Below are 27,749 nucleotides of genomic sequence, written 5' to 3'. Positions count from 1 at the left end.
ATATATATATATATATATATATACATACAGACTTGGCATTTAATATGGAATATTTTTTTTTCTTGACTTGGGTTTACTTTCTGAACTCAGTATATCAATCTGGTGAGTTTATTTTACCCTTCGGTGATGTCTTTGTTGAAAGAACCATGTCACTGATTGTCTTTCGCAGCAAGAAGTCAATAACAGGATTATATCACAGGTGGCGTGACAAAATGTAAGGACAGGTACATTTGACGATTGGCTTCACAATTGGGTATATAAGGGTTGTTGCGTTCTGTATTAGTGGAAAACAACTGCTGCACGTCTACAAAAGTTATTTCCGCTTCCTCTGGAGATGGTCCGTCAACTTGACAATGCTGTTTGTCATGGAGTGGTGGCTTTACGAAATTCTGGCATGAAACAGCGTGCTATTGCTCGGCAGTATGGCATGACTCAAGGTCAGGTGTCAAAGATCCTGAAACGAAATGCTCAGAGGGGTGTCCCTACTCCAATACCGAGGCCAGGATGTCCACACAGAACCACAAGGAGAGATAATCGCCAGCTGCACCGGTTAGTCTGCAATGGCCGTACCAAGTCAGCTAATCGGCTTAGGGCTGAGTGGCAGCAACTGATAAATGTGCCAGTGTGCCTGTATCCAGAAGGCTAGTCAACCAATGACTGGTTCAAGCAGGCTATCGTGCCAGGCGTCCCCTGAGAAAGCCACGCCTGTCCAGACAACACAGCCAGCGCCGATTGCAGTGGGCCAGAGAGCACCGTCAATGGCAGCCAGGACACTGGAATCACGTGACCTTCAGTGACGAGTCTAGATTTCTGGTCTATCGTCAAGATGGCCGCGTCCGAGTGCGCAGACAAGTGCATGAAGCCCACAACGAAGATTGTATAGTGCCAAGAGTCCAAGCTGGAGGTGGTGGGGTGACCGTTTGGGCTGCTTTTCATGCAGGGGGCAAAACTGACCTGGTTGTTCTGAATGGAAACCTGAACCAGTTCAAGCACAGGGCCATTCTGGAAGAAACATTGCTTCCATTTGTTCGTGCAGCCTGTCGAGGAAACTTTGTCTTCTAAGATGACAATGCACGGCCTCATCGTGCTCGCATGATCCAACACTTTCTTGCTGACCGTGGTGTAGAGCATATGGAGTGGCCTGCCATGTCCCCGGATATGAATCCAATATAGAACTTGTGGGCAGAATTAACGCGTCAAATCGACAACTTAGACCAGCATCCTACCTCTTTGCGTGAATTGCAGCAGGCTATTGTCAATGCATGGCAAGCGATTCCTGTTCAAACCTTGGCAAATCTCGTGAACAGCATGCCTCAACGTGTGCCTGCTCTCCTGAATGCTCGTGGGGGTTACACGAAGTACTGAACTGTAATTTTACTGTCCGTAAACCCAGTCATAATTTAGCTTTTGTTTTTGTTGAAATTTTTTTTGGCTAATGTGCAAAATAAAGAGATACTTCTGGAAAACGTACAGAAGTTTAACACAGTACTGTCCGTGAATCGAGTTCGATATCAGTTTACATCACTTTCAAGGATCAATTTATTTGCTTCAAAATGTCAAATGTGGTTTTTGTTTCTTTTAAAGGTCACATTAACAAAATCTAGAATAATTTCAACATAATTTCAATGAACTTTGGTTCTAAATCATCTTGAAAAGTAAATTCACCCCCACAAAAAAAATATTCCATATTAAATGCCAAGTCTGTATATTGTTACGGATCTCAGAGACGGCACTCCCCTTAGCAAGGGGGGGGGGGGGGGTTAATCCCCATTGGCCTGTTAAGCTGGCCGTCTCTGGTCCTGGTACTTGCAACGCTCTTTTGCGGGGTGGAATTGATCAGGGTTAGTGGTCAAGGTGTTCTCCCGAATACCTTTACCAATCCCTCCGCAAAACAGGGAGACAAGTACCGCTCGAACCACGGACAAGATGGTATTTGCCGAGCGGTTTAGCAATCCGCGGCTCGAGCCGTTAGCAATTGACTAAACCCGATTCCGAGCGTTGGCCAAATCGTGCCACAGGTATTCAATCAGGGAAAAGACTAAAGCGATCGGGGAAGAATGAAACCAAAAGGGTACGAAATAACAGACATTTATTAATTATGTACAAAACCAAAGAAGAGGCGGAACGAAAGTAATATACAGAAGAGAAGAAGAAGACACAGGGCAAGCCTTAAAACAGTCTTATATTATTCCCCAGGACAACAAACAGGACAGCCAACAGACTCATACGACAAGGGAATTGCAGGCAGGAATGGCTGGAAGAAGGAGAAGGGTCCGTGTGGGACAGCAGGGCTGGAAGGTTCGGGGGGAAGGCACAGCAAGGAGGTCCGCTCCAGGTCCACGCTCCGGGCTGGAAGCGAACAGCCAACGGCAGCTCCACGTATTCGGTTTCACACGGTAGGGGCTTTCCGAAGCAGCTCCGCGCAGCTTCGTCTCACAGCCAGACCCCACCAAGCGCCGTCTCCAACCCAAGTCGATTCTCGTTTATCACCTTCTCACCCGACTCTCTCTGCCTTTTTCGTCCCACTCCTCCAACTCGTAAAAAGGCTTTGCGCCCCCGCTTATATTACGCGTGCTGCAAATCAATGCGCGCTTCATGGAGACACGCCCGCGATGGTCTTTCGTCAGCCCTGGTTGGCTGGTGGGGGCTCGCTCGCCCCGCCTCGGGTGGTGCGTCGGCGTGCCACGCCCGTGATATGGCGGCTCCTCCCCCTTCTTCTCCGAGATGGAGCACATGGGCAATGGCATCTTGTGGGGAGTGAGAAAACCACTCGCACCGATTTTGAAGGGGACTTTGGAGCCTACTCTTATTTCATTAATGCAACGCAGATTCAACTACAGGGAACAGATCCTTAAGTGAAACACATAATAATGACATAACTACAAAGAGGTCATATGGTTCGCTACGTGTTGTTCATGGACTAACTAGGGTGCGATCTTTAACAAGCCAATTGATGGGAATATTTACAGGGGGACATTTATAAGGGATGCATTTACTAAAATTTACTAGTGAAGGTTCTAAAAACCGTAACAATATATATATATATATAGTTGCAGTTTTTAGAACCTTCACATGTAAATTTAGTCGTAAATTCCCTTATAAATAACCCCTGTGTACATTTCCCCTAAATTGGCTGTTAATTGAAATAATTGCACCTTAGTTCATCCACATTGCAACACGTAGGACACCATAGGACCTCTCAATAGTTATATCATTAGTATGTGTTTCAGTTAAGGACCTGTTCCCAATAGTTGACTCTGCGTTGCATCAAATCAAATAAGATAGGATCCCTTGCGATATCCCCCGTGGCCTCCTAAAAGTGCCAGTAAGGCGGCGTTCGCCGCCGTTGCATTGGGCTGTTTGCTTCGCCCCAGACTCCATTGCGCACGAGGTCATCTTGGAGAAGAAGGGGGAGGAGCTACCACATCAAAGGCGTGGCCCCACCTCTTCACCAAAGGTGGAGTCAAAGCCCTTACAACCAACCAGGAATCGGTGGGCATGGCTTGAGAGGGCGTGGACAAAAAGATCTGGCAAGTTCGCGAGGGTTCCAAGGGCGGGGTTAAAAAACACTCTTGGCGCGAGGCCCCCACCTGAGAGAGGAGAGAGCTTCAGAGACGCGCGTGCAGATGAGAGAAGAGATACCTCCCGCCACGCAACAGATTGGCAAGCAGCTTTTGAGGCAGACGGAAGGGAGAGTCGGTACGAGGCAGACGAGTAAGGAGAGACGAGCTGCTGCAGGAAGCCCTGCCGTGTGAAGCCGAGTACATGGAGCCACTGGCTGGTCGCTTCCGAACTGTGAACCTGGAGCGGACCTCTCTGCTGCGCATTTTGCCCGGACCTTCCTGCCCTGTGTCCGACCTGAACCTTCTCCTTCCAGCCATTCGTTCCTGCCTGCAATTCCCTATTCGTGTGAGTCTGTTTGTATTGTCCTGTGGGAATAAGTAAGCTTGTTTAAGAATTGCACTGTCTTTTTCTGTAAATTACGTTCGTTTCTCTTTCTTTGTGTTGTGTAAATAATTAGTAATAAATACCTGTTCCTCCGTACTCTTTTGGTTTTCATTCTCGTCCGATCGTCCTTGTCTTTTCCCGATTGAGTACCTGTGGCACGATTTTGGCCGAACCGCTTCGCAATCGGGTTTAGTTATTGTTAACGGCCCGCGCCGCAGTTCGCTTCGCTCAGCGCAATCCATTAATCACGCTGCGGTCCTGGCGGGAGTATTTCCTTGCGTACCGGAAGGCGCTGGTACTTAGGTCATAGGAAGGATTGGCCTAATACCCTATTCAGTGCTGACCGGGCATGACGTCATACCCCCAGGAACGGAGACGGCCAGCTTAACAAGACAAGGGGTTAACCCCCCCCCCTTGCTAAGGGGAGTGCCGTCGCCCAGATCCGTAACAATTGGTGTCTGGGAGTGGGATTTGACCCGAAGTGCGCTTAACGCACAACATGTTGAGCGGCCGAAATTTTAATATAATATTCCAAATTAAAATCGTGCCATGGATGATCAAGGCAATCGGATGCCAGTGGGGGTAGAGGAAGAGGGTTTAGAGGCAGCCCAAGGCCCCAGGGAGGAATTGGGAGAGAGGAGGAAAGCGACGAGGATGTGGTAGAGGGGGCGGCAGGCGCACAAGATGGCGGCCTCGCGCACGAGGTTTCAGGCGCACAAAATGGCGCCTCGCGCGTGGCTGCTGCAGCCGCGCCCGCGGCGCCGATGAACTGGGACCTACTCATGCTGCAAATGCAGGCCTTCATGGTCAAGTCGGGTGAGGAGATGGAAAAGAACAGGGGGCTGGGAAGCCAAATTGAGCAAATGGAAGGCAGAATGAGAAATGAATTGGGAAGCCAAATTAGTGGATTAAAAACAGAGATGGGAAATTAAATCGGGGGGCTAGAAGCCAAATTTGAGGGGTTAGACAATGGGATAAAAGGGGTGAAGAAGTGGTTAACGGGGCTAGAAGACAAGATGGAAGGCAAATTGAGGGAAATAGGGGAGCAATCCGCCCGGGAAATTAAGCAGATGGGGAATCAGATAGAGGTAAAAATCGGGTTGGAAAGTAAATTGGATGCCCAAAGGAATGATTTGGAGCAGATGAGGGCGGCATCTACCAAAGAGATGGGGGAGATGGGGGAGGATATAAGGCGCGGAGTGGGCGAAGAGGTCGCGGGGGTACGCGAGGAGGTAAAGCTGGGTGAGGAGCGCATGGAGAAAGAGGTGAGGAACAGTACGGCTAGGTTACAGAGGGGCATAGAAGACCTGACGCGGGGAGTAGAGCAGCTGACAGTGGGACAAAAGGAGTTAGGGGAGCAGGTGGAGAAGAACACTGCGGTAATAGGGGGGTTGAAGGCGACGCAGAAGGAAATAAAGAAGGAGTTAATAGCGACGAAGAAAGAATGTCAGACGGTACATAAGGGACTGACGAAGAGGTTAGAAGAGGTGACAGACAATGGAGACGAAGGAACGGGAAGTCAGAACGCACATAGAAACGACCAAGGTGGCTTTAGAGGGGGAAATTGAAGGGGCGCATCGGGAAATAAAGGAGGTGAGACAAAAATTAGAGGAAGTGGAAGAGGGGGTAATTGAAATTAAAAAGAGATGGAGGGAGACTAAGAGGAAGATAAAGGAGGTGATGGAATTGGTGCAAGGTTTGTGCTCACAGCGTGATGATGTGCTTACTGACCAAATAAAGAGTTTGCAGGTGGCGGAGGAGGAGCGGAAGAGAAGAGGTGCCGAGGTGAGTGGCGATATGCTCGAGAATGTATATGGTGAGGGGAGATTCAGTGAGCTTGGGTGTTGGGCTAGACCCGGGTGTTCGTGAAAGGCCGCTGGTGAGGTGTGCGACAGGTGCAGAGTGCGTGGACGGAGGGTGTGTGCAAGGATGTCCGACTATGGGGAATGCGAGGGGTATTGGTGAGCAAGGGTGTGCGGTGATGATTGGGTGTGCAGAAGAGTGCACACCTGTGGTGAGTGTTACGGAGGACGTAACGGGAGAGGGTGCGCAAGAAGGTGCGCGAGAAAGGTGTGGAACGGAGGTGTGTGTGAGGAAAAAGTGTGCTCCGAGGAGTGAGTGCTGTCGAGAGTGAGAGTGAACGCACGACAGAGTGTGGTGGCGAGAGCGACATGGAGAGCGAGTTGGTGGTGGCGCGGGTGCGGGAGGGCACATTGAAGCGGGTGATTGGGTGTGCAAAAGAGTGCGCACCCATGGTTGTCACAGAGGATGTGACCGAGGAGTGGGCGCGAGGAGGTGTGTTGATGACATGTGCGAATGACGAGTGTGTGCCAAGGTGTGCGGTGGTCAGGTGTGTAATGAAGTCTGTGAGCGGAATGAGTGTACCTGGGTGGTGTGTAAGAGACAGTACAATAACGAAGTGTATGGAGACACCTGGATGTGTGAGGAGGAAAAGGAATGAGTAGTGTGAGTATGTACGGGGAGCATCGACGCTAAACAGAGCAGCAGTTAGACCGACGTTTAGCCGACGCGAGCCCTCGGTCCGTGCCGGGCTGTGGGTCCTGCGGGAACCAGCGTGGGTCGTAATCACGGCGGTTTCAAAAGAACCGCCGTGCGCGACCCGGGCCGGGCCTCGCCCTGCATGGTCGCGTCCGCGCTCGGCTAAGCGGAGCGGGCGGCCCAGTTCGAGGGAAGGTAGGAAGGGTTGGGACGGCGACCCCTTGTGGTTGCGGCGTTCCGGCCGGGCGAGATTGAGCCATCGAGCGGGAGACCGAAAGGTTCCGCGCCGGGGTGGACCTTGGAATCTCGGGCCTTGAGTAAACCTCCTCCCCTGAACCGAGTGCCGGACGGATCCAACCGCGGTAGACGAACCACCCGCATTCATTGCTCGGCTTTGCGAAGCCGAGCTTTGAGAATGTAATTTCCCGTACCGAGGCTCAGAATAATGGACAAGTAGAGATAGGGAATATGATTGGCAAATTGGATTGGCAAATTTGATGGGCAATGTGATTGGCAAATTTTGATTGATAAAAATTGAATGGGCAAAATTAATAGTGAGGGATGCCCGATGTGGAGGAATGGCAACTCTGCCATCCCTCACATCCACCCCGGGCACATGAGCTATAGTTTATGGGGTTTGGCGGTGTAAGCCCGCCGAGGGAGGGTTTGGATAAATGTATAGGGACTTAGAAATTACCATAGGTGACATGAGAATTAAGTAGCGACATGTACCTGTAGCAAGGGACGTAGAATAGCTTAAATGGATTATAAGGACGAGGGAGCGCAATATTATAAGGGTCGACTGGGAAGCGCGAGTTTTAGAAGGGCACCAGGTAGATCAGATGATGCCGTGTGTGTGAGAATCTTTGTGTTGAGCAAATGAGGCAATGCTCGTGAATGGTGCCGTGGGTGTGAAGGAGGTGATGGAGCAGCGTATTGTGAAAAGTGTGAGGTGATTGTGAGTTGTATTGAGCGAATGGTCCTGGGAGGAAAGGAGGCTGCAAGAGCCACCAGGTGCGTGTGAGCACAGGTGTACAAGTGAACAGGTGTGCAAGTGAACAGGTATATGGAGAATGGTTGAATGGAATAACTGGTCTGGAGTAAATGGAGTATGGAATGGAGTATGGAATGGATGGTGTGGAGTGAGTATGGTGGAAAACGTGGAGTGGAGTGGTTGGTGCGAAGGGAGTGGACGGGGAAGATGGACCCCTATCACGAATACCCGGGAAGGGTAGTTTAAGAGTTAGGTAGAGGGTATAGGTAAATTGTGGTGGATATTGGCATCTGTGGTGCGTGTGGTAGAATTGTGTTTGGATGGGTGCATTAGTGATGTGGAAATGGCTGGGCATGTGGCCTATTAGTGTGTATGGTTAAATGGACACTCCGCCACTGTGAGGATGTCGGCCAGGTGAGGCCGCAGGTGGGATCTGGGAGCCGGTAGAGTTGTTGTGGATGGGGCCCGAGGATCCGGAGGACGGACCCGGGTAGCTCAGTGCCAGAGAGGGCACCGAGGGGGTAAGTGCCAGGGAGGGCCTTCCCCAGTTAGATAGGTTAGGTTAAGGAGCAGGTAAGCTCGGAGGCAACTGCAGTGGCGGAGGTGTGCAGGTGAGTAGACCTGCTAGGGGAGCCACACGACCCAGTCCTGAAATTGTGCAAAGGCACAGGGAGTTGAATCAGGGGAGTGAGACCCCAAATTGGAGAGCGCCACAGTTTGGTCAATGGGAATTGGTTTTTAGAACCGCATAGAGTAAGATGGCCAATGGTTTTGCAGGGAAAGACCCCGGGTAGTGTAAAGTGTGTTAATGTCATTTAGAGGATAGTTAGGATTGAAATCTCCTCGCACCATCTACATCCACTCACCTGAGGTGACGACAGTGCTCCACGCCATGCCATGGTTTGATTATTTTTGTGGGCAAATGTTTTGGAGGGTAAGACGCATCATGACGTGGGTGAGACATTGTGCTGGTTGTTCCATCTCTTCCTCCTTATGAGGAATTGATGAGGAATTTGAGTGATGGCAAATTTGGTTTAGAGGGATTGTAACGAATTTGGAATTAGGGGAGATATGGGGAAGACGTGACGATAAAGACGAATTGTAAATTGTTTTGTAAATACGGGGTAAGGGGCAAGGGTAGAGTAGGTGATAGGTGGGGTGGCATACGTTAGGGACGAGCTTTCTCCGCTCGCTCTCCATGCGCACCTCACTCTGCATTGACTTTATTGATGTGTACCCTTGCGCCGTTGCCCTCGCTGACTCTGCTTTGTCTTCCTCTCCCCCCGCCCCCCCATGGACCGTGCTCTCTGGGCACTGAGGGAGAGCGTACGGGAGCCGCATTTGTATGTCCGAGCCCCCGCTGCCAGCTGCCTGGATCGATGCACCACTTTATGGACCGCACGTCTTGCGGCCATGCACCACCATATGGACCACGGTACTGTGGCCGCGCACCACAGATGGACCCCACGTTTTGGGGCATGACCCCTCTGCTGGGACCGGCCATCGCGGCCAGAAATCTTTGCTTGCGGACCTCGGTGAGGCGGCACCAAGCCGACAGGTGGACCACCCATAGTTGGCCCCTGTCGGCCATAAATAAAAAACAGCGGACGCGCTTTGTGTTTTTTTATTACCACCAAAGAGGCCGCAAGCAAGAACAACAAGATGCAGAACGACAACAACTGGAAGAACCAGAGGGAGCAGCAAGGAATATCAAGCCCATCAGTTGTTTTATTGGTGCTTTGATTGGTGCTTTGATTGGTGCTTTGGTGCTCGGGTATGCGTTGCAATAAAATTCTGCATCCCCGGGCATGTGAGGTGGTGTATCGATGCAGTGCATGCTTTCTCCTCCCTTCCACAGGGTTCTTTTTCTTTTGTCTCCCAAAACAAATGACAGGTCCTGGGTTGCATTTTGTAAATAGTCAAAATAATGTCTTGTAAATAATGCTCCCCACCGTACATGTGTAGTTTGAAATTAATTCCGCAATTCGGTTATCCTGTGGGCGTGAATCCGTTAGGTAGGATGCAACAGAGTAGGGGGACATATTTAATTGTGTTTTAAAACTGTCGCACTCAGGGTAAGGTTAATAGTAGAGGGTATTACACATGCGTGTCACATTAAGTTAAAGTTTTGTCGGCCCGAGCCGTACCGTGAGGAATGAGGGTGCTGTGTTGCGGTTTTTAGAACCTTCACATGTAAATTTAGAAGTAAATTCCCTTAGAAATAACCCCTGTGTACATTTCCCCTTAATTGGCTGTTAATTGAAATAATTGCACCTTAGTTAGTCCACATTGCAACACGTAGGACACCATAGGACCTCTCAATAGTTATATCATTAGTATGTGTTTCAGTTAAGGACCTGTTCCCAATAGTTGACTCTGCGTTGCATCAAATCAAATAAGATAGGATCCCTTGCGATATCCCCGTGGCCTCCTAAAAGTGCCAGTAAGGCGGCGTTCGCCGCCGTTGCATTGGGCTGTTTGCTTCGCCCCAGACTCCATTGCGCACGAGGTCATCTCGGAGAAGAAGGGGGAGGAGCTACCACATCACAGGCGTGGCCCCACCTCGTCACCAAAGGTGGAGTCAAAGCCCTTACAACCAACCAGGAATCGGTGGGCATGGCTTGAGAGGGCGTGGACAAAAGGATCTGGCAAGTTCGCGAGGGTTCCAAGTGCGGGGTTAAAAAACCCTTGGCGCGAGGCCCCCACCTGAGAGAGGAGAGAGCTTCAGAGACGCGCGCGCAGATGAGAGAAGAGATACATCCCGCCACGCAACAGATTGGCAAGCAGCTTTTGAGGCAGACGGAAGGGAGAGTCGGTACGAAGCAGACGAGTAAGGAGAGACGAGCTGCTGCAGGAAGCCCTGCCGTGTGAAGCCGAGTACGTGGAGCTGCCGGCTGCTCGCTTCCGAACTGTGAACCTGGAGCGGACCTCTCTGCTGTGCATTTTGCCCGGACCTTCCTGCCCTGTGTCCGACCTGAACCTTCTCCTTCCAGCCATTCGTTCCTGCCTGCAATTCCCTATTCGTGTGTCTTTGTATTGTCCTGTGGGAATAAGTAAGCTTGTTTAAGAATTGCACTGCCTTTTTCTGTAAATTACGTTCGTTTCTCTTTCTTTGGGTTGTGTAAATAATTAGTAATAAATACCTGTTCCTCCGTACTCTTTTGGTTTTCATTCTCGTCCGATCAACAACAAAAACAACATGCATTTTAAAGGCCATTTTCCCTGCTAGAGCGGGGGTTAGCCTTGCGGTCCCCATGACAATCTTCTCCATTTTGCCCTATTTTCTGCATCTCTCCTTGTTAGCCCCCTTGCCCGCATTTCTTCTTCCACCATCTTTAGCCAAGATCGTCCGATCGTCCTCGTCTTTTCCCGATTGAGGACCTGTGGCACGATTTTGGCCGAACCGCTTCGCAATCGGGTTTAGTCATTGTTAAAGGCCCGCGCCGCAGTTCGCTTCGCTCGGCGCAATCCATCAATTGCGCTGCGGCACGGGCGGGAGTATTTCCTCGCTGACAATGCGAGGTAAATGTGTATATATATATATATATATATATATATGTGCGTGTGTACCCTGGATTGTGTGCGTGTGTACCCAGTGTGTACCCTGGATTAGAATAGGTACACCGTATCCCTGCGTGTCGTAAGAGGCGACTAAGAGGGTTGGCGTCAGGAAGAGCATACGGCCATAAAAACATTGCCTCAAAAAGAGAACCATGACAATTACAACTACATATGGGCAGGGTACAGCCCGAAGTGGAGATCGGTTTCTGAGGTTTGGGACGTGGAATGTAGGGACAATGACAGGGAGATCAGTAGAAGTGGTGGAAGTATTGGTCAGAAGAAGAGTGGACATATGTTGTGTGCAAGAGACGAGATGGAAGGGAAGTGGTGTGAGAATGGTGAAGGGTAGGCAGGGACAGAAATACAAGTTTGTGTGGCAAGGGTGCCTGGAAGGCGTGAATGGTGTTGGTGTCCTGTTTTCTGAGGAGTTTGTAGACAGTGTGGTGAGTGACGAGAGTGAGTGATAGGTTGATGATGGTGATAATGATGATTGGAAAGCTCTTGGTGAACGTCATCTCGGGATATGCTCCGCAGGTTGGTCGGAGCGATGAAGAGAAGGACAAATTCTGGTGTGCGATGGAGAAGGTGATGGAAAACATGAAAGGTGAGGAAGTTGCTGTGGTAGGAGGAGACCTAAATGGACATGTGGGAAGGAGTATGGATGGTTTTGAGGGAGTTCATGGGGGATACGGATATGGTGTGAGAAATGGAGAAGGTGAAAGGATTTTGGAGTTTGCTGATTGAGCTGATTTGCAATGAGGAAGTTAGGAGTGGAGGAATGGTTGATCAGAGTAGTGATGGCAATGTACAAAAGAGCGCGCACAGCTGTAAGGACGAAGGACGGGAACAGTGGTGAGTTTGAGGTGAAGGTGGGAGTGCATCAGGGGTCGGTACTAAGTCCACTACTATTTGTAGCTGTGATGGAGGTGCTGGCTCAGATCGTAAAGGAGGGTTTACCGTGGGAGTTGTTGTATGCAGATGATCTGGTGTTGATTGCGGAAAGTATGGATGGACTGAAGGAAAAGATGAACAAGTGGAAGGAATGTATGGAGACAAAAGTTCTGAAGGTGAATATCGGAAAGATGAAGGTGATGGCAAGTGGTAAAGCATGTGGTGAGGTGGAAAGAACTGGGAAGTGGCCCTGTGCTGTGGGCAGGAAGGGTGTCGGAGTGAACTCAATTCAATGTACAATGTGCGCTGAGTGGGTTCATCAAAAATGTAGTGGTCTGAGAGGGTCATTAACCAGTGTGGCAGCTACATTCAAATGTAAGGTGTGCACAGAGGGAGCTGCAGATGGAGGAAATGTTGAGTTGGATCTTGGAGACGGCGTGAAGCTGGAAGGTGTGAAAACAGTTTTGCTACCTCGGAGACATGCTGAATGGAGAAGGTGGATCAGACTCGGCAAAGGTTGCTAGAGTGAGATGTGCATGGAAGAAGTTTCGGGAACTGAGTGGCGTGCTGATGAGGAGGGGAGTGTCGTTGAAGCTGAAGGGAAAGGTGTATGCTGCATGTGTGAGAAGTGTTATGATTTATGGGAGCGAGACATGAGTAATGAACGTAGAGCAGCAACGAAGGTTGGAAAGGGTGGAAATGCGAATGGTTCGATGGATGTGCGGAGTATCGTTGAGAGAGAGGAAGACAAATGATGAATTGCGAAAAATGATAGGAATAGAGCCTGTGATTGATGTTGTGAAGAGGAACAGGTTGAGATGGTTTGGTCATGTGTTGAGGAAGGATGAAAGTGACTGGTTGAGAAGAGTGATGGAAATGAATGTAGAAGGAAGTAGAGGACGGGGAAGACCGAGAAAGACTTGGCCAAAGATGGTGGAAGAAGAAATGCAGGCAAGTGGGTTAACAAGGAGAGATGCAAAAAATAGGGCAAGATGGAGAAGATTGTCATGGGGACCGCAAGGCTAACCCCCGCTCTAGCAGGGAAAATGGCCTTAAAATGCATGTTGTTGTTGTTGTTGTTGTTGTTGTGTCTCTGCATCCGATCCTTGTATATACGTGCATAGTGTAAATAAACCAATCTGTTCTTCCTGTCTTTCCTAATTCGACCGTATTGGTGTTTTCCTCCATTGGGTAAGCGTGGCACAATTAGAACCGCTCGGATCGAGTTTAGTAATTGTTAACAGCTCGGGTCACGGTTCGCTATCGCTCGGCGTTTCCACCTATAACCGTGATTTGGGCGGGGCTTATCTCCTTGCTTCCTGGGCGGCGTTGGCACTTAGGTAATAGGATTTCGGCCTACAACCCTATTTAACGCCGTCCGGAAGGAACGTTATAGCCCCGGATCCCGTCGGCTAGTCAAAGACAAGGGGACTAATCCCCCCTTGGTAAGGGAAAAGGCCGACGAGGAGATCCGCAACAATATACAGACTTGGCATTTAATATGGAATATATTTTTTGTGGGGGTGAACTTACTTTTCAAGTTGACTTAGAACCAAAAGTTCATTGGAATTATGTTGAAATTATTCTAGGATTTTGTTAATGTGACCTTTAAAAGAAACAAAAACCACATTTGACATTTCGAAGCAAATAAATTGATCCTTGAAAGTGAAGTAAACTGATATTGAACTCAATTCACGGACAGTACTGTGTTAAACGTCTGTACGTTTTCAAGAAGTATTTCTTTATTTTGCACATTAGCCAATTTTTTTTTTAACAAATACAAAAGTTAAATTACAACTGGGATTACGGACAGTAAAATTACAGTTCAGTACGTCGTGTAACCCCCACGAGCATTCAGGGGAGCACGTACGCGTTGAGGCATGCTGTTCACGAGATTTGCCAAGGTTTGGACAGGAATCGCTCGCCATGCATTGACAATAGCCTGCTGCAATTCACGCACAGAGGTCGGTTGCTGGTCCAAGTGGTCGATTTGATGCGTTAATTCTGCCCACAAGTTCTCTATCGGATTCATATCTGGGGACATGGCAGGCCACTCCATATGCTCTAAACCACGGTCAGCAAGAAAGTGTTGGATCATGCGAGCACGATGAGGCCATGCATTGTCATCTTGGAAGACAAAGTTTCCTTGAAAGGCTCCACGAGCAAATGGAAGCAATGTTTCTTCCAGAATGGCCCTGTACTTGAACTGGTTCATGTTTCCATTCAGAACAACCAGGTCAGTTTTGCCCCCTGCATGAAAAGCAGCCCAAACGGTCACCCCACCACCTCCAGCTTGGACTCTTGGCACTATACAATCTTCGTTGTAGGCTTCATGCATTTGTCTGCGCACTCGGACATGGCCATCTTGACGATAGACCAGAAATCAAGACTCGTCACTGAAGATCACGTGATTCCAGTGTCCTGGCTGCCATTGACGGTGCTCTCTGGCCAACTGCAATCAGCGTTGGCAGTGTTGTCTTGTCAGGCGTGGCTTTCTCAGGGGACGCCTGGCACGATAGCCTGCTTGAACCAGTCGTTGGTTGACTAGCCTTCTGGATACAGGCACATTTGTCAGTTGCTGCCACTCAGCCCTAAGCCGATTAGCTGACTTGGTACGGCCATTGCGGACTAACCGGTGCAGCTGGCGATCATCCCTCCTTGTGGTTCTGCGGGGATGTCCTGGCCTCGATATTGGAGGAGGGACACCCCTCTGAGCATTTCGTTTCGGGATCTTTGACACCTGACCTTGAGTGATGCCATACTGCCGAGCAATAGCACACTGTTTCATGCCGGAAATTCGTAAAGCCATCACTCCATGACAAACAGCATTGTCGAGTTGACGGACCATCTCCAGAGGAAGCGGCAATAACTTTTGTAGACGTGCAGCAGTTGTTTTCCACTAATACAGAACGCAACAACCCTTATATACCCGATTGTGAAGCCAATCGTCAAATGTACCTGTCCGTACATTTTGTCACGCCACCTGTGATATAATCCTGTTATTGACTTCTTGCTGCGACAGACAATCAGTGACATGGTTCTTTTAACAAATAAATCACCAAAGTGTAAAAGAAACTCACCATATTGATGTACTGAGTGAAGAAAGTAAACCCAAGTCAAGAAAAAAAAAAAAATTCCATATTAAATGCCAAGTCTGTGTGTGTGTGTGCGTGTGTATATATATATATATATATATCGAATCCCGGTCAATCGCTGAATTAACGCCAGGGGGTTGACTCAGCCTGTCATCCTTCCGAGGTCGGCAAATTGAGTACCAGTTCACTGGTAATTCCCTGTTTGTCGTAAAAAGGCGACAAAAAGGGTTGGCGTCAGGAAGGGCATCCGGCCGTAAAACATTGCTTCAAAAAGGGGACCAAAAAACAACAACAACCACGGTCCCCGAAAAAGGCCAACCCCCGCTTGCGGGGAAAAATGGCCTCTAAAGGTGGTTTTATATATATATATATATATATATATATATATATATATATATATATATATACAAGCAAAGATTTGCGGTTGGGAGTAAATCCAAATGACTCCATGGTAAGATCTCCAACCTTTAATTGAACAAACAATGACAACGTTTCGATTAACAACATGTGAAGCCACACGCCTCCGTTAATGTTCCTCAAGAGTGATAAAATCATCTCAACATCCCCTTATATGCAAAGTGGGTGGGGTATATGCAAAGTGGGGTGGGCAAAGCTGGACAGCCAATGAAACCGTATCACACCGCTCTCGTGAACGGAGACGTTATTGACCAAATTCAAAAATCAACCGCATATTAACGGCTTAAAAGAATCCTGTAAGCAATGCTGGATTATAACTCAAGTGTTTAGAAAATCAGGAACAATAATTACATTTAATTAAAAGTTAAACTTGTCAACAATTAAATTGTAAATTAAATTAAAACTGTAAATATATTAAAGCAAATTTTTTTTATTTTTTTTTAAGATAAAATAAAATTGCCATAATATCAAGATCATCACATGTGGCCCTATGCGGTAAAGGGGAATGCGGGATGGCGAGGGGTTAAGGGGGGGGTATAGAATGGGGGGGGGTAACCAGAGGGGGGGTGGAAGCGGAGGGGGGGGTTTGGGAGAGGGGTGGTTTGGAGGGAGGGGGGAGGGGGGAGGGGGAGGGGGCAAATTGTCCGAATAAAAACCTTGTGTGACATATTATGTGGACTCGTTGTTCAAAGTACGGAATGCCTGCTTCGTTTACACAAGAGTGGGTCAAACGCTACCGGTAAGTCAACTACCTCTTGTGTGATCGAGGTAACAGTTTCTTCTGTGTGCCAAGCCTCCAAAACACGTCTTCTGTTTCTGTTGGGTGTGGAACCCAAAATATTAACCCTATCCCATAAAGGTGTGTGGCCTTCCTTAAGGCCGTGTTTGGCAATAGCAGATCTATTGGGAAAATTACATTCAAATGCTTTTTGGTGTTCAGCAATACGTTGACCTAAGGTCCTCCCGGTTTCACCCACATACTCAGCTCCACAACCACAGGGCACTACGTATACCACCCCTGACCTATCCTTCCTCGGAAGCTTGTCCTTGACCCTCATAAGGGCTTGGCGAAGGGTGAAAACCGGTGTGAAACTCACCCTCACTCCTGCCGACTTCAAAATTCTGCCGACCCTCTGTGAAACCCCCGGTACAAAAGGGAGAACACACAAGCCCTTTGGTTGTTCTCGGTCTCAGCCTGTTGTGTGGGGAAGCCGTTATCGTTTTCCTGTTGGGTAGCAAGCTGTCAGGATAACCATTTGCCCTTAACACATTTTGAAGATGGTCCACCTCACTCATCTCGTCTTCAAAGGTGGATGGTAAATCACGTGCTCTTTTTGAGAGGGTGTGCACCACCGATCTTTTGTGTTCCATTGGATGGCAAGAATTGAAATCAAGGTAGCGATCAGTGTGTGTTGGTTTTCTGTACACCGTTACCTTTAAGGCTCCTTTGGGATCCCTTGCGACGAGTGTATCCAGGAAGGGAAGGGCTCCATTTTTCTCCTCTTTAATGGTGAAATTAATGGAGGAAAAAGTTTTATTTATGGTCTCATGTATGATGCCCACCTCATCAGAGTGACAGATGACAAATGTGTCATCCACGTACCGGAACCAAACACGTGGTTGCTCTGACAGGGCTGGAATGGTGCGTTCCTCCAAATCCTCCATCACCATGTTGGCAATCACAGCCGATACCGGGGAACCCATAGCGGTGCCATAAACCTGCTTGTAATATACCTCATTAAATACAAAGTAGGTGGAAGAGAGGCAGGTAGAAAGCATGTCACAGACGTCCATCGGGCTTAAAGCTCCCGCAGTCTCTTTCCATCGATCATCTTCCATCAAATGCCGGTTTGCCACCTCAATCGCCAGGGCTATGGGCACGTTGGTAAATAAAGACACAACATCAAACGAAACCTTGGTCTCGTGTGCTTCGATGGTGAGCTGCTTCACTCTTTCAGCAAATGCTGTGCTATTGTGCACGGTTCGCTCTGTTGTCCCCACCAAATGCTTCAAAATGTTTGCCAAAAACTTGGATAGAGCATATGACGGACCATTAATACAGAAAACGATTAACCGTAGCGGAAATCCCTCTTTGTGCACTTTCGGGAGCCCGTATGCCCTGGGAGCCACGCCCTTACTGCTGTACAGACGTTTGTACGCCGCAGCTGATAGTCTACCAGTCGCTTTTAATCTGGCAAGCATTGAGTTTAACCTTCGTTCCTCCTTCTTCGTTGGATCTGCGGTTAACCGTTCATAAGTACTTTGGTCCGCCAACATATCCTGCATTTTGTTCGTGTATACAAGATGATCCATGAGCACCATTGCCCGTCCTTTGTCCGCTGGTAAGAACACCACGTCATCCATGTTGCGTAACTCTCGTAAAGCTTGTTGTTCTTTCGGGTCCAAATTGAAATTGTTGCGTGAAAATTGCGGAGGGCGAAGTAAAACAGCAGCCACTTGTGACGTTGTATCACGGGTGGAATCTGCGATGATGAATCTTGATAACACCACCAAGAACGAAATCAGATCACGAGTGGCTACATAATTTGTAGCCATAATTTTGTAGAAGATGTTGATAACATGGATGGAAGACCAGCTGCAAAAATGTGTGCCTCTTAGCTTGATGACGACACATGCTAAGGCTAAGAGTCTCTTCGACGTTTTGAAGGTGCGGGCTGGCACCGACTACACGGAAACGTTTACCGCCAGCAAAGGCTAGTTTAGTCGTTTTAAGAGACGAAATAACCTGCATAACGTGAGAGTAAGCGGCGAAGCTGCAATGCAGATGCAGGTGGAGCTGCAAGGTTCCGGGAGGTATTCGACAAGTTGATTGTTGAAAAAGAATATCTACCAGAACAAATCTTCAACGTCGACGAAACTGGACTTTATTGGAAGAGGATGCCTGAGCGAACGAACCTGATCCACCAAGAAGCAAAAACCATGCCCGGATTCAAGGCATTCAAGGATAGACTGACCTTGCTGTTGGGCGGTAATGTTGCAGGGTTCAAGATCAAGCCCTTCTGCATTTACCGCTCCGAGAACCCTCGTGCCTTTAAAAACATCGTCAAGCACACCCTACCTGTCTACTACCGAAGCAACCGAAAGGCCTGGATGATGCAGGCATTATTTGAAGATTGGTTCCTGAATTGCTTTGTCCCTCAAATGCGTGAATACTGCCTGCAACAATCTATCGCTTGCAGGATAGTGTTGGTACTTTACACTTGACAATGCACCAGGCCACCCTCAGCATATTGATGACTTGCATGCAGACGTCAAGGTCGTTTATTTGCCTCCCAACACGACTACCATACTTCAGCCTATGGACCAGGGTGCCATAGCTACGTTTAAGGCCTACGATCTCCGGGCAACGTTCGCTCAGGCCATTGCTGCAACGGAAGAAGAAGAGACAATGCTACGAGACTTCTGGAAAGGCTACAACATATTGCAATGTATCCGGAATGTTGCTTCTGCATGGGAGGAAGTGACTGCACGGTGCATGAATGGAATATGGAAACATTGCATGCTTCGTTACCTCAATTCGTTCGAAGGTTTCAATAAGGACGAAGTGATGGACGAAATCGGAGAGAGAATTGTGAGGCTAGCACACACGTTAGAGCTGGAAGTTGATGTGGAGGACATGGAGGTGTTGCTTGATTTTACCCCAGGCGAATTGACGAACGAGGATCTGCTTGACATAGAAGAGCAGCGAGATCAAGAAGAATCTGAAAGGAAAAAGGAAGAAGAGAAAGACAACGAAACTCCCAAAAAAATGTTCACCGTAAAGGGAATGGCTGAGGGGTTTGCCGTTTTAAACAAAGGACTACAGCTGTTCGAGAGCATGGACACCAACGTTGATCGCTTGGCCAAATTCGATCGACAACTTCAGCAGACCCTAGCGTGTTACAGGGAAATTTACGATGAAAAAACGAAGCAAACAGTTCAGCCAACTCTCGACGATTTCTTTAAAAAAAAAAAGATCCTATCGCCTCCACCTCCAACGCCTCCGCCACCACCTCTGCCCTTTCCGTGTCTCCCAGAACAAACTCGTCACCATCACCGCCACCATCAACTTTGTCTTCAACCACCGATGATTCTTCAACGTAGACGGCCCCAGCTCCTGATTTCAATATTATTGATACACTGTACATTTTATTTACGTATTACCTATTAAACTGCATTGTATATTTGTACATATTTTTTGTTTAATAAATTGCTATAAAATGTCATATTTTTTTATTTCACCCAAATAATCCATGAATACGTACTTGAATACGTATCAATACATGGTACACAATAGTCATATCGGCGCTGAATGACCCTATAGGTCCCAGTGCCTTGCCGTTGGCCTAAATCTCATATTCCATTCCAAAGTTATATGATGGAAAACGGATGTGAAAAATGTCCCAAATAATCCATGAATATGTACTTGTATACGTATATTAATAGGTACATGTAATTCAAGCCAATAATAGGTACATGTAATTCAAGACATAATACTAACTTGAAATACATGTCCCATGTAATTAACGTCATGAGACTAACACATGATACTATGATGGTATACGTACTTTGGAGCTATGACCCAACTACTACCTGAAAAATACAGGTCCATAAAAGGGGGTCCGACTTCCGACGGAACCGACATCCGACGGACATGACGGAACGTAAACCCGTCGTAAGTCGGGAACTATCTGTATTTGATCTGTAAAAAGCATGAGTAGGTGCGACTAAAGGATAATTCTTCGCATGAATTATAGTGGGTATTTTATCATCATATTCACAGAGGAAGTTAAGGTCATAAATTATAAGATGGCCAGCCTGTGTGCAGGTACCCTGGCCAAAAAAGCACCGTGAGATCTGCTGTATCCATTAACCAGTGTGAGCAAGCAAGACAGCTGGTTTAAACTCCCCTCAAAAAAATTGAAAAGTAAAATAACAATAAACAATAAAGAAAAAGACAGCATCAAATACTATATTCCATCAGAAAAAAACCTCAAACTAATCAATTTCAAAGCCAGGAGGCCAATTTACAAAAGTCCAGGCAGTCCGTAACTTCGACCAAACCATTTATGCAAAAGATAATTTTGGACAAACCATGCAGTTGAGACTATTTTACAGTCAATTAGCAATAAGGCCATTCACACAGAAGCACTGCATTTTAAAATTCTAAGTAAACTATAACTAGCAAAGGAAGAAATAAAATCTCTTTAAATAGCTTTGCAAAAAATAAAATAAATACCAAAGAAAGCCCTTCCAATGAAAAGTTAGCCAAAAAAAAAAAAAAAATCACCAAACATTATTTGAATGCCAAGGAAACAGGAATTCCCTCCATTACATCAAAACGCTGCCCGAGCGTCAAACAAGCTCGGGCTTATAAAGTCAGTGATATTAAAAAAAGAAATAAAATGAAAACTGGCGATTCAGGCAGTCAAGGCAGATATCATTCACAAATATGATTCTCCAGTCTCTCCAAAAAATTGGAACACTCTCCTAGATAACCAGAATACCTTGTCAGTGGAAAAATGTGAATGTTGATGGCCTATCTCCCACAGCAGAACATCCCAGTATGCACTTCAAAACTCCTCCAATGAGCAAGCAGGTCACCCTTATCCTAAACACTTCCTGTTTTCCTGTCAACTTGAAAAATGTCAAACACACAAAATGTAATACATTTTAAGAATGTAACTAGTGTTTTTATTAGTTGCTTGCCAAACATCACCTTGCGAAGTTGCATCTAAAATGAGAAATAGAGTAAACTATTGAAAACAAATAGCCTTTAAAAGGCAAAAAACAAACAGCGAATTTTAAGGAATGCTTACTCAAGGGCTGGTTGGATCTGAGCATACGTAATACAGTCGTGCTGGTTAGATCATTATTGGACATTGCAGCTGTGCCACTAATGCAGTGCCTCCGTAGGTTTGAACAGGAATTTGGAATATGTCCATGGTACTGGCACACAAAGGCCAACAATGAAAAACACCACGGGATCCTTAATATCCACCAGCTAATACCAGACAAGTCCCGAATTTAATGGCATTCTGATGGATCACATAGTAATTGATGCAACACACGACCTGCAAAATAATAGGGTGGCGTTATATCCCGGAACAAAAATCAAAACGTGATAGCCCGGGATGAAAATCAAACTTGGAGAAGGCAAAAAAGGGAGTACACTTTTTGTGAGGTTGTACCTACACAGCTTTTTTGCCAAGTTTATACAGCATCAGCCTGGTATTGACTTAATGGTAAAGGTGGCTGCCTTAAGATCTCAGTGTCCTGACTTCAAGCCCCTGTTGTGCCGTTAAAATAACACCAGGTGGGTTGACTCAGCCTGTCATCATTCCAAGGTCAGCAAAATGAGTGCCAGCAAACTGGGAATAATAAGCCATTCGAGTGGCGACCCATCCAGGAATATTTGCACCCTAGCCGTGGATAAACTTTGGCAGCCATATGTGCCTGAAGATGCAAAAGGAGTTGTTCTTCTTCTTCTTTTTTTCACAGAATCACAGTGAAGAATGAGCTTTCTTAACACTTCAGGAGATTGCCAGAATAGGAACCGTTAGTTTATTTTGTTGTATACACTACAACCTGGCTATAATGGGCTTTCTTTATTTCTCAAATCAAAAGCACAACTTAACGGCATATGTTTGAAATTAGACAGAAGCCAAACTATGTATTGATAGTTGCATCAAAACAAAACACATTCACCAAAATATGCCTTGCTGAATAGACGGAGCCCTGTAAAAAGTGAGTCATCTCACAAGGAACATATTTTCAAAGGATGAGCAAAGTTTGTTGTTTGATCCTAATTTTTACTACAAAACAAACGTTTTGACTATGTTGTTACCAAAAACGTGCGTACTTTCAAGCTAAACAAATAGAAATGCAAGGATAGAGAGAGAGTGAGAGTGAGAGTGAGAGTGAGAGAGAGACAACAAAACAGTTGTGGAGTTAAGGAATACAAGGATGGAGAGTTTTATTCACCTGCTTGGCATTTGCATCAAAGTAGTCGATTTATGAATTTGTGATTCAAGGTTCAAATTAAATATACTGTACTGATATATATAAAGAAAATCTCCTATTCCTTCTCCTGCAAGAGAAATTTGCAGACATGTCTGCAGGACCCTTAATCATCAATAAGCATGCAGCAAAAACCCAAAAAAAATTAAAAAATTATATGTATGTATATATATATACACACAAGAATGCCAGTTATTATTTTAGTCACAACGGCTTGGGTGGCCATTGTGCTTACCTCCTCATCCTTGTACCAAGCGAGGTTCTCAGCAGTGAGGATGAACCAGTACTCTTTGGACCCTCCTTTCATGATACTGATGTTGTGGATAGTTAGCCACCCTTTGCGAATCACCTGCAAATCGAGTCAAAAAAGTTGTTGTTTTTCACTGCATTTTTACTTGAAAATGCACACATGAACATAAACATCCAGGAAAAAGCCAACATTTCCCCCAAAGTTTGCAAAAATGTAAACATGGCTCAATAAATTCAAGGGAATTAGGTCAAAATAGGTGTGTAATTTCAAGATAATTTGAGTGATAGTGATAGAAGAGGAAAGGAGAATGACTGATGGTCAATCTATAATGGTTTGGTGAAGAACTTGTCTGCAGGGTTTTACAAACCAAAGATAAATCAAAGACAATGCCCTGCAGTTCAGGGAAGAGTAGAACAATAGGGAATAGTACATCAACAGACAAAATGGAACAAAGGGAAACAGTGTGACAAAAAAACAAAAAACAAATGCATCACAACACAAGGCAAGGAATTGTAGAAGAGTGATAACTGTGTCTCAGCAGGTGTAGATGTCCCCGTTATTGTTGTTGTTGTATAGCCCGGACAGTTGTCTAGAAATGGCCCATGGCACAGAGACAGCCGATTGATCTCCCAAGAGCAAACCAGAGATCCCCCACATTCAAGATAGTGTACCTCCACATTCATGAGGCCAGGGCCACAAAGAGAGGGGGTGGGGAGAGAGGGAAGAGAGAGTGGCCCAGCCCATGGGGACCAATCAGTGGTCTATCCGGGCCGCGCTGCCCTGACAAATCCGAGCAACAAGGAAGAGTGGGGAAGATTTGGCCCCCAAACTGTGTTGGGGGTTACAACCACCACAGAGGGGCATCACCATTAATTGCAGCAGGTATAGTAAAGCTCAGTAGCAGATTGCTGTTTTCAAGTGTTGGAAAGAGCTCATGACAATTCAGGAATTCAGGAACAGTTTCACAGGTGAGAACTAGAACGTCACTTGGCAGAGCACATACCTCCGTCAGGCTGAACATTTTATGTGTTGTATTCCACTGATGGGCCGTGTTTGGATCTGGACACGAACCAAAATCTAATCGATTGTTCTTGTCACCTAACCAACTGATCCACCTAGTTTTGTCATAATCCACCCACAACATTTTGAAATATCATGATATACGTCGTGGCCAAAAATATTGGCACCCTTGCATTTTTTTCAAATAATGCAGCATTTCTTCCAGAAAATTGTTGAAATTAGAAAATGTTTTGGTATCCACATACGTATTTCTTTGGTTTGCAGTGTAACAAGACCAAAAAACAAACAAAAAAAAAAACTTTAAAAAATTACTAAATCTTAGCGTATTCCACACAGAAATCCTAAAATGGCCCTGATAATATTATTGGCACCTTATAGAAGTTGTTAGAAATAATTTGATTTCAAGCAGGTGATTCTCCTTTACTTTGGAAATGAACTCACCTATAGTGAGTTCAGGTGCCTGCAATATAAAAATCACTCATTAAACTAGTTTGAACGGAGAAAATGAGTCATTCTGCTGTTTTGTGTCACTGTGTGTACCGCAATGAGCATGGAGAAAAGAAAGAAAAGCAGAGAATTGTCTGAGGTCAGACAAGATTTTAGCAAAGCATGGACAATCTCAAGGCCATTCGTCCATCTTCAGAGACCTTGATGTACCGGTGTCCAATGTACGCAATGTTATCAGGAAGTTTAAAGGCCATGGCACTGTAGCCACCCTTCCTGGACGTGGCCGCAAGAGAGAACTTGATCGAATATTGCAGCGAAGGATTGTTTGAATGGTGGAGAAAGCACTTCGATCGACTGCCAAACAGATTCCAGCTGACCTTCAGACACAAGGTATGACAGTTTCAACTCGCACCTCCGTCGCCAACTCGATGAAAGGGGGTTCTATGGTAGGAGACCCAGGAGGACCCCACTGCTGAGAAATCCCGACTGGAGTTTGCCAAAACAAACCTGAACAAGCCAAAATTCTTCTTGGAGAATGTCCTGTTGACGGATGAGACCAAATTAGAGCTTTTTGGTAAAGCACATCATCTCCATGTTTACAGAAAACAAAATGAAGCCTTCAAAGAAAAGAACACCTTCCCTGCAGTCAAACATGGAGGAGGGTCAGTGATGTTTTGGGGTTGCTGTGCTGCCTCTGGCACTGGGTGCCTTGAATGTGTGCATGAGGTCATGAAATCAGGAGATTCCAAAGGCATTTTGGAGCGCAATGTTCAACCTCGTGTCAGAAAGCTGGATCTCCGTCGAAGGTCATGGGTCATGCAGCAGGAAAATGACCCCAAACACACTTCAAAAAGCACCCAGGAATGGTTCAAGACAAAACGCTGAACTGTTCTGAAGTGGCCAGCAATGAGTCCAGATCTAAATCTCACTGAACACCTGTGGGGAAATCTGAAAACAGCAGTTGGGAGAAGGCACCCTTCAAATCTGGGAGAACTGGAGCATTTTGCACAAGAAGAGTGGGCCAAACTGCCAGTAGAGAGGTGTAGGAAGCTCATTCATGGCTATAGGAAGCGCTTGACTGCAGTTATTTTGTCCAAAGGCTGTGCTACAAAATATGAAGTCAAGGGTGTCAATAATTGTCAATGCCATTTTTTTCTGATTTAAAAAGATACAACTTCTGAATAAAAAAAAAACAAAAAAAACAAACAAAGGTTACTGTAATATTAACAGTGAAATAAAGAATTGTGGAGACCAAATACTTTTGTCAATTTCAACTTATTTTAAGAGAAAATCGTGAGTTATTTGAAAAAAGTGCAAGGGTGCCAATACTTTTGGCCATGACTGTATATCGTTTTTGGTCCTTTTTGGTATCAGTTTCAATTCTCCTGTTTTTTTATGCCGAAGTCGACGGAGGCATTATGTTTTCAGGTTGTCCATCCGGCTGTCTGTCTGTGATAGGTTTTCATTACCAAGATAACGTGAGAACGGCTGAAGGGATCTTAGTCAAACTTGGTGCAGGTATGTATAATGATGTAAAGATTAACTGATTATATTTTGGGGTCAAGAGGTCAAAGGTCAAAGTCTGTAACTTGAGAACAGCTGAAGTTATCTAATTCAAACTTGGTACAGGTCTGTAGAATGAGGTAAAAATGAACTTATCAGATTTTGGAGTCACCAAGTCAAAGGCCAAAGGTCAAAGGTCATGTTAGGTAAAAATCCTGTTACCATGATAACTTGTGAACCAGTGATGGGCTTCTGACCAAATTTGGTACAATTGAGTAGAATGGTGTAAAAATGAACTGATTAAATATTTGGGACAAGAGGTTCAAGATCAAAGTCTGTAATAGGTCTATAACTCGAGAACAGCTAAAGGGATCCAATTCAATTTGGTACACATATGTATAATGATGTAAAGATTAACTGCTTAAATTTGGGGTCAAGAGGACAAAGGTCAGAGGTCATGTCATGTAAACATGTGACAACTTGAGAACAGCTGAATGGATTTAAATCAAACTTGGTACAAGTATTATAATGATGTAATAATGTGGGCGGAGGTATACCAGTCAATGCTGTGACGTCGAAGAGTGTTGTTCTAGTTTTAATTATAAATTGGTAATCGGTTATAGTCAAATTCTCTAATCAGCTCAGCATTACTGTATATTAAAGGTGCCGGATTTTTTTCCTCTGCCTCTTTTCGCTGGGACATCACGACATTACGTCTGGGATGTTCAGCACGAGGCTAGGCCTCGATGGATGTGCACGTCATCATGACATCCTGCACTCAACCTGTCCCATGCTTATCTATTTCTTTAAAGTTTAAAAAAATCTTTGTTTACGATGGTTTACGTCACGTAAACGATGGTTTCTTTGTTTGCGATGTCAAATTGGAAATTTGACAGATTGAGTCAGTCCCATTGAGTCACAGAAGTCCTTGGCTGAATATTGGTACCTCTCTCACTCACCCTGGTGTTGGGCTAGTGGCTAGGGTGCCGGCTTTAGGATCCTAGGATCCTGGGTTCGAATCCTGGTCGATCGCTGAATTAACGCCAGGGGGGTTGACTCAGCCTGTTCATCCTTCCGAGGTCGGCTAATTGAGGACCAGTTCACTGGTAATTCCCTGTTTGTCGTTAAAGGCGGCAAAAAGGGTTGGCGTCAGGAAGGGCATCCGGCCGTAAAACATTGCTTCAAAAAGGGGACCGAAAAACAACAACAACCATGGTTCCCGAAAAAGGCCAACCCCCGCTTGCAGGGAAAAATGGCCTCTAAAGGTGGGTTTTTTTTTTTTCTCACCAGCCATGGCACTTCAGCAAAGTTGCATGGTGACAACTGAAATTGCCATATATGAGTAAATGAGAGTTGGGAGAAGTGGTTAAAAATTTGTCCATGTTGTCTGAGAGAGATGCAAATGGAGTTGCAACTGGTAGGAGGACAGTACAACACACAGACAAACAAGAGGTGGGAGCTGAGGGGAAGTTGCAGCCAGAGATATTCCTGAGGAATGGGAGGTGTAAGATCAGTACATGGAAAATGAGAAATTGAATTATTGATGTGAAGTGCAACTCCACCGCAGGGGCGTGGTTCAGGCCTAACAAATCAGAGACAACCAGGGAGAGACACTAAGGAGTCATGGACATCCTGTGGGAGGAAGGATTCTGTGAAACAGATGTCTGGTTTATCGGCAGCAGCCGAGATTGAGTGATCTGTCAGGTTGGAGTGGAGGCCTCATGGTTAACCGAGTCAAATGCTTTGGTTATATCGAAAAATGCCATGAAAAGTGGGCAGTGTTGCTCTCGACACTTCTCCTGCAGTTGACACGCAGAGAAGGTGTCCATTATCTCTCGGTTTGGTCTGAAGCCACATTGGGTCTCTGGAAGGAAGTCTTCGACAAGAGGTGATGATCCGGGCAATGATCTTTCCCGCAATGGACAGCAGGGCAATGCTACGGTAATTCCCAGTCTGCCTAGTCTCCTTTCTTGAATATAGTGATGATCATGGCTTCCCTAAGGTCAGCTAGGATTTTCTCATTGTTCCAGATCCTGAGAAAGAGGGCATGCAATTGGGTTATGATCTCCCTCCCTCCTTCCTTCAAGACTTCTGCAGGAATTCC

General features: G+C 46.2%; 1 protein-coding gene across 9 annotated transcripts in view; it reads right to left on the bottom strand.

Annotated features, from left to right (window-relative positions):
• The window catches only part of LOC137432678 (dynamin-1), a 240,133-nt gene that overhangs the window by 75,652 nt on the left and 136,732 nt on the right, over positions 1-27,749 (bottom strand). For all 9 annotated transcript variants that reach the window (XM_068124772.2, XM_068124769.2, XM_068124771.2 and 6 more), the window contains exon 14: positions 22,661-22,774. In XM_068124772.2, the coding sequence (XP_067980873.2) occupies positions 22,661-22,774 (114 nt within the window). The remainder of the gene's footprint in view (positions 1-22,660; positions 22,775-27,749) is intronic.

The sequence above is a fragment of the Myxine glutinosa genome, chromosome 8 (genome assembly GCF_964187855.1).
Source record: "Myxine glutinosa chromosome 8, kmMyxGlut1.1, whole genome shotgun sequence".
NCBI lineage: Eukaryota > Metazoa > Chordata > Myxini > Myxiniformes > Myxinidae > Myxine > Myxine glutinosa.
This window is presented reverse-complemented; position numbering and strand designations above follow the sequence as displayed.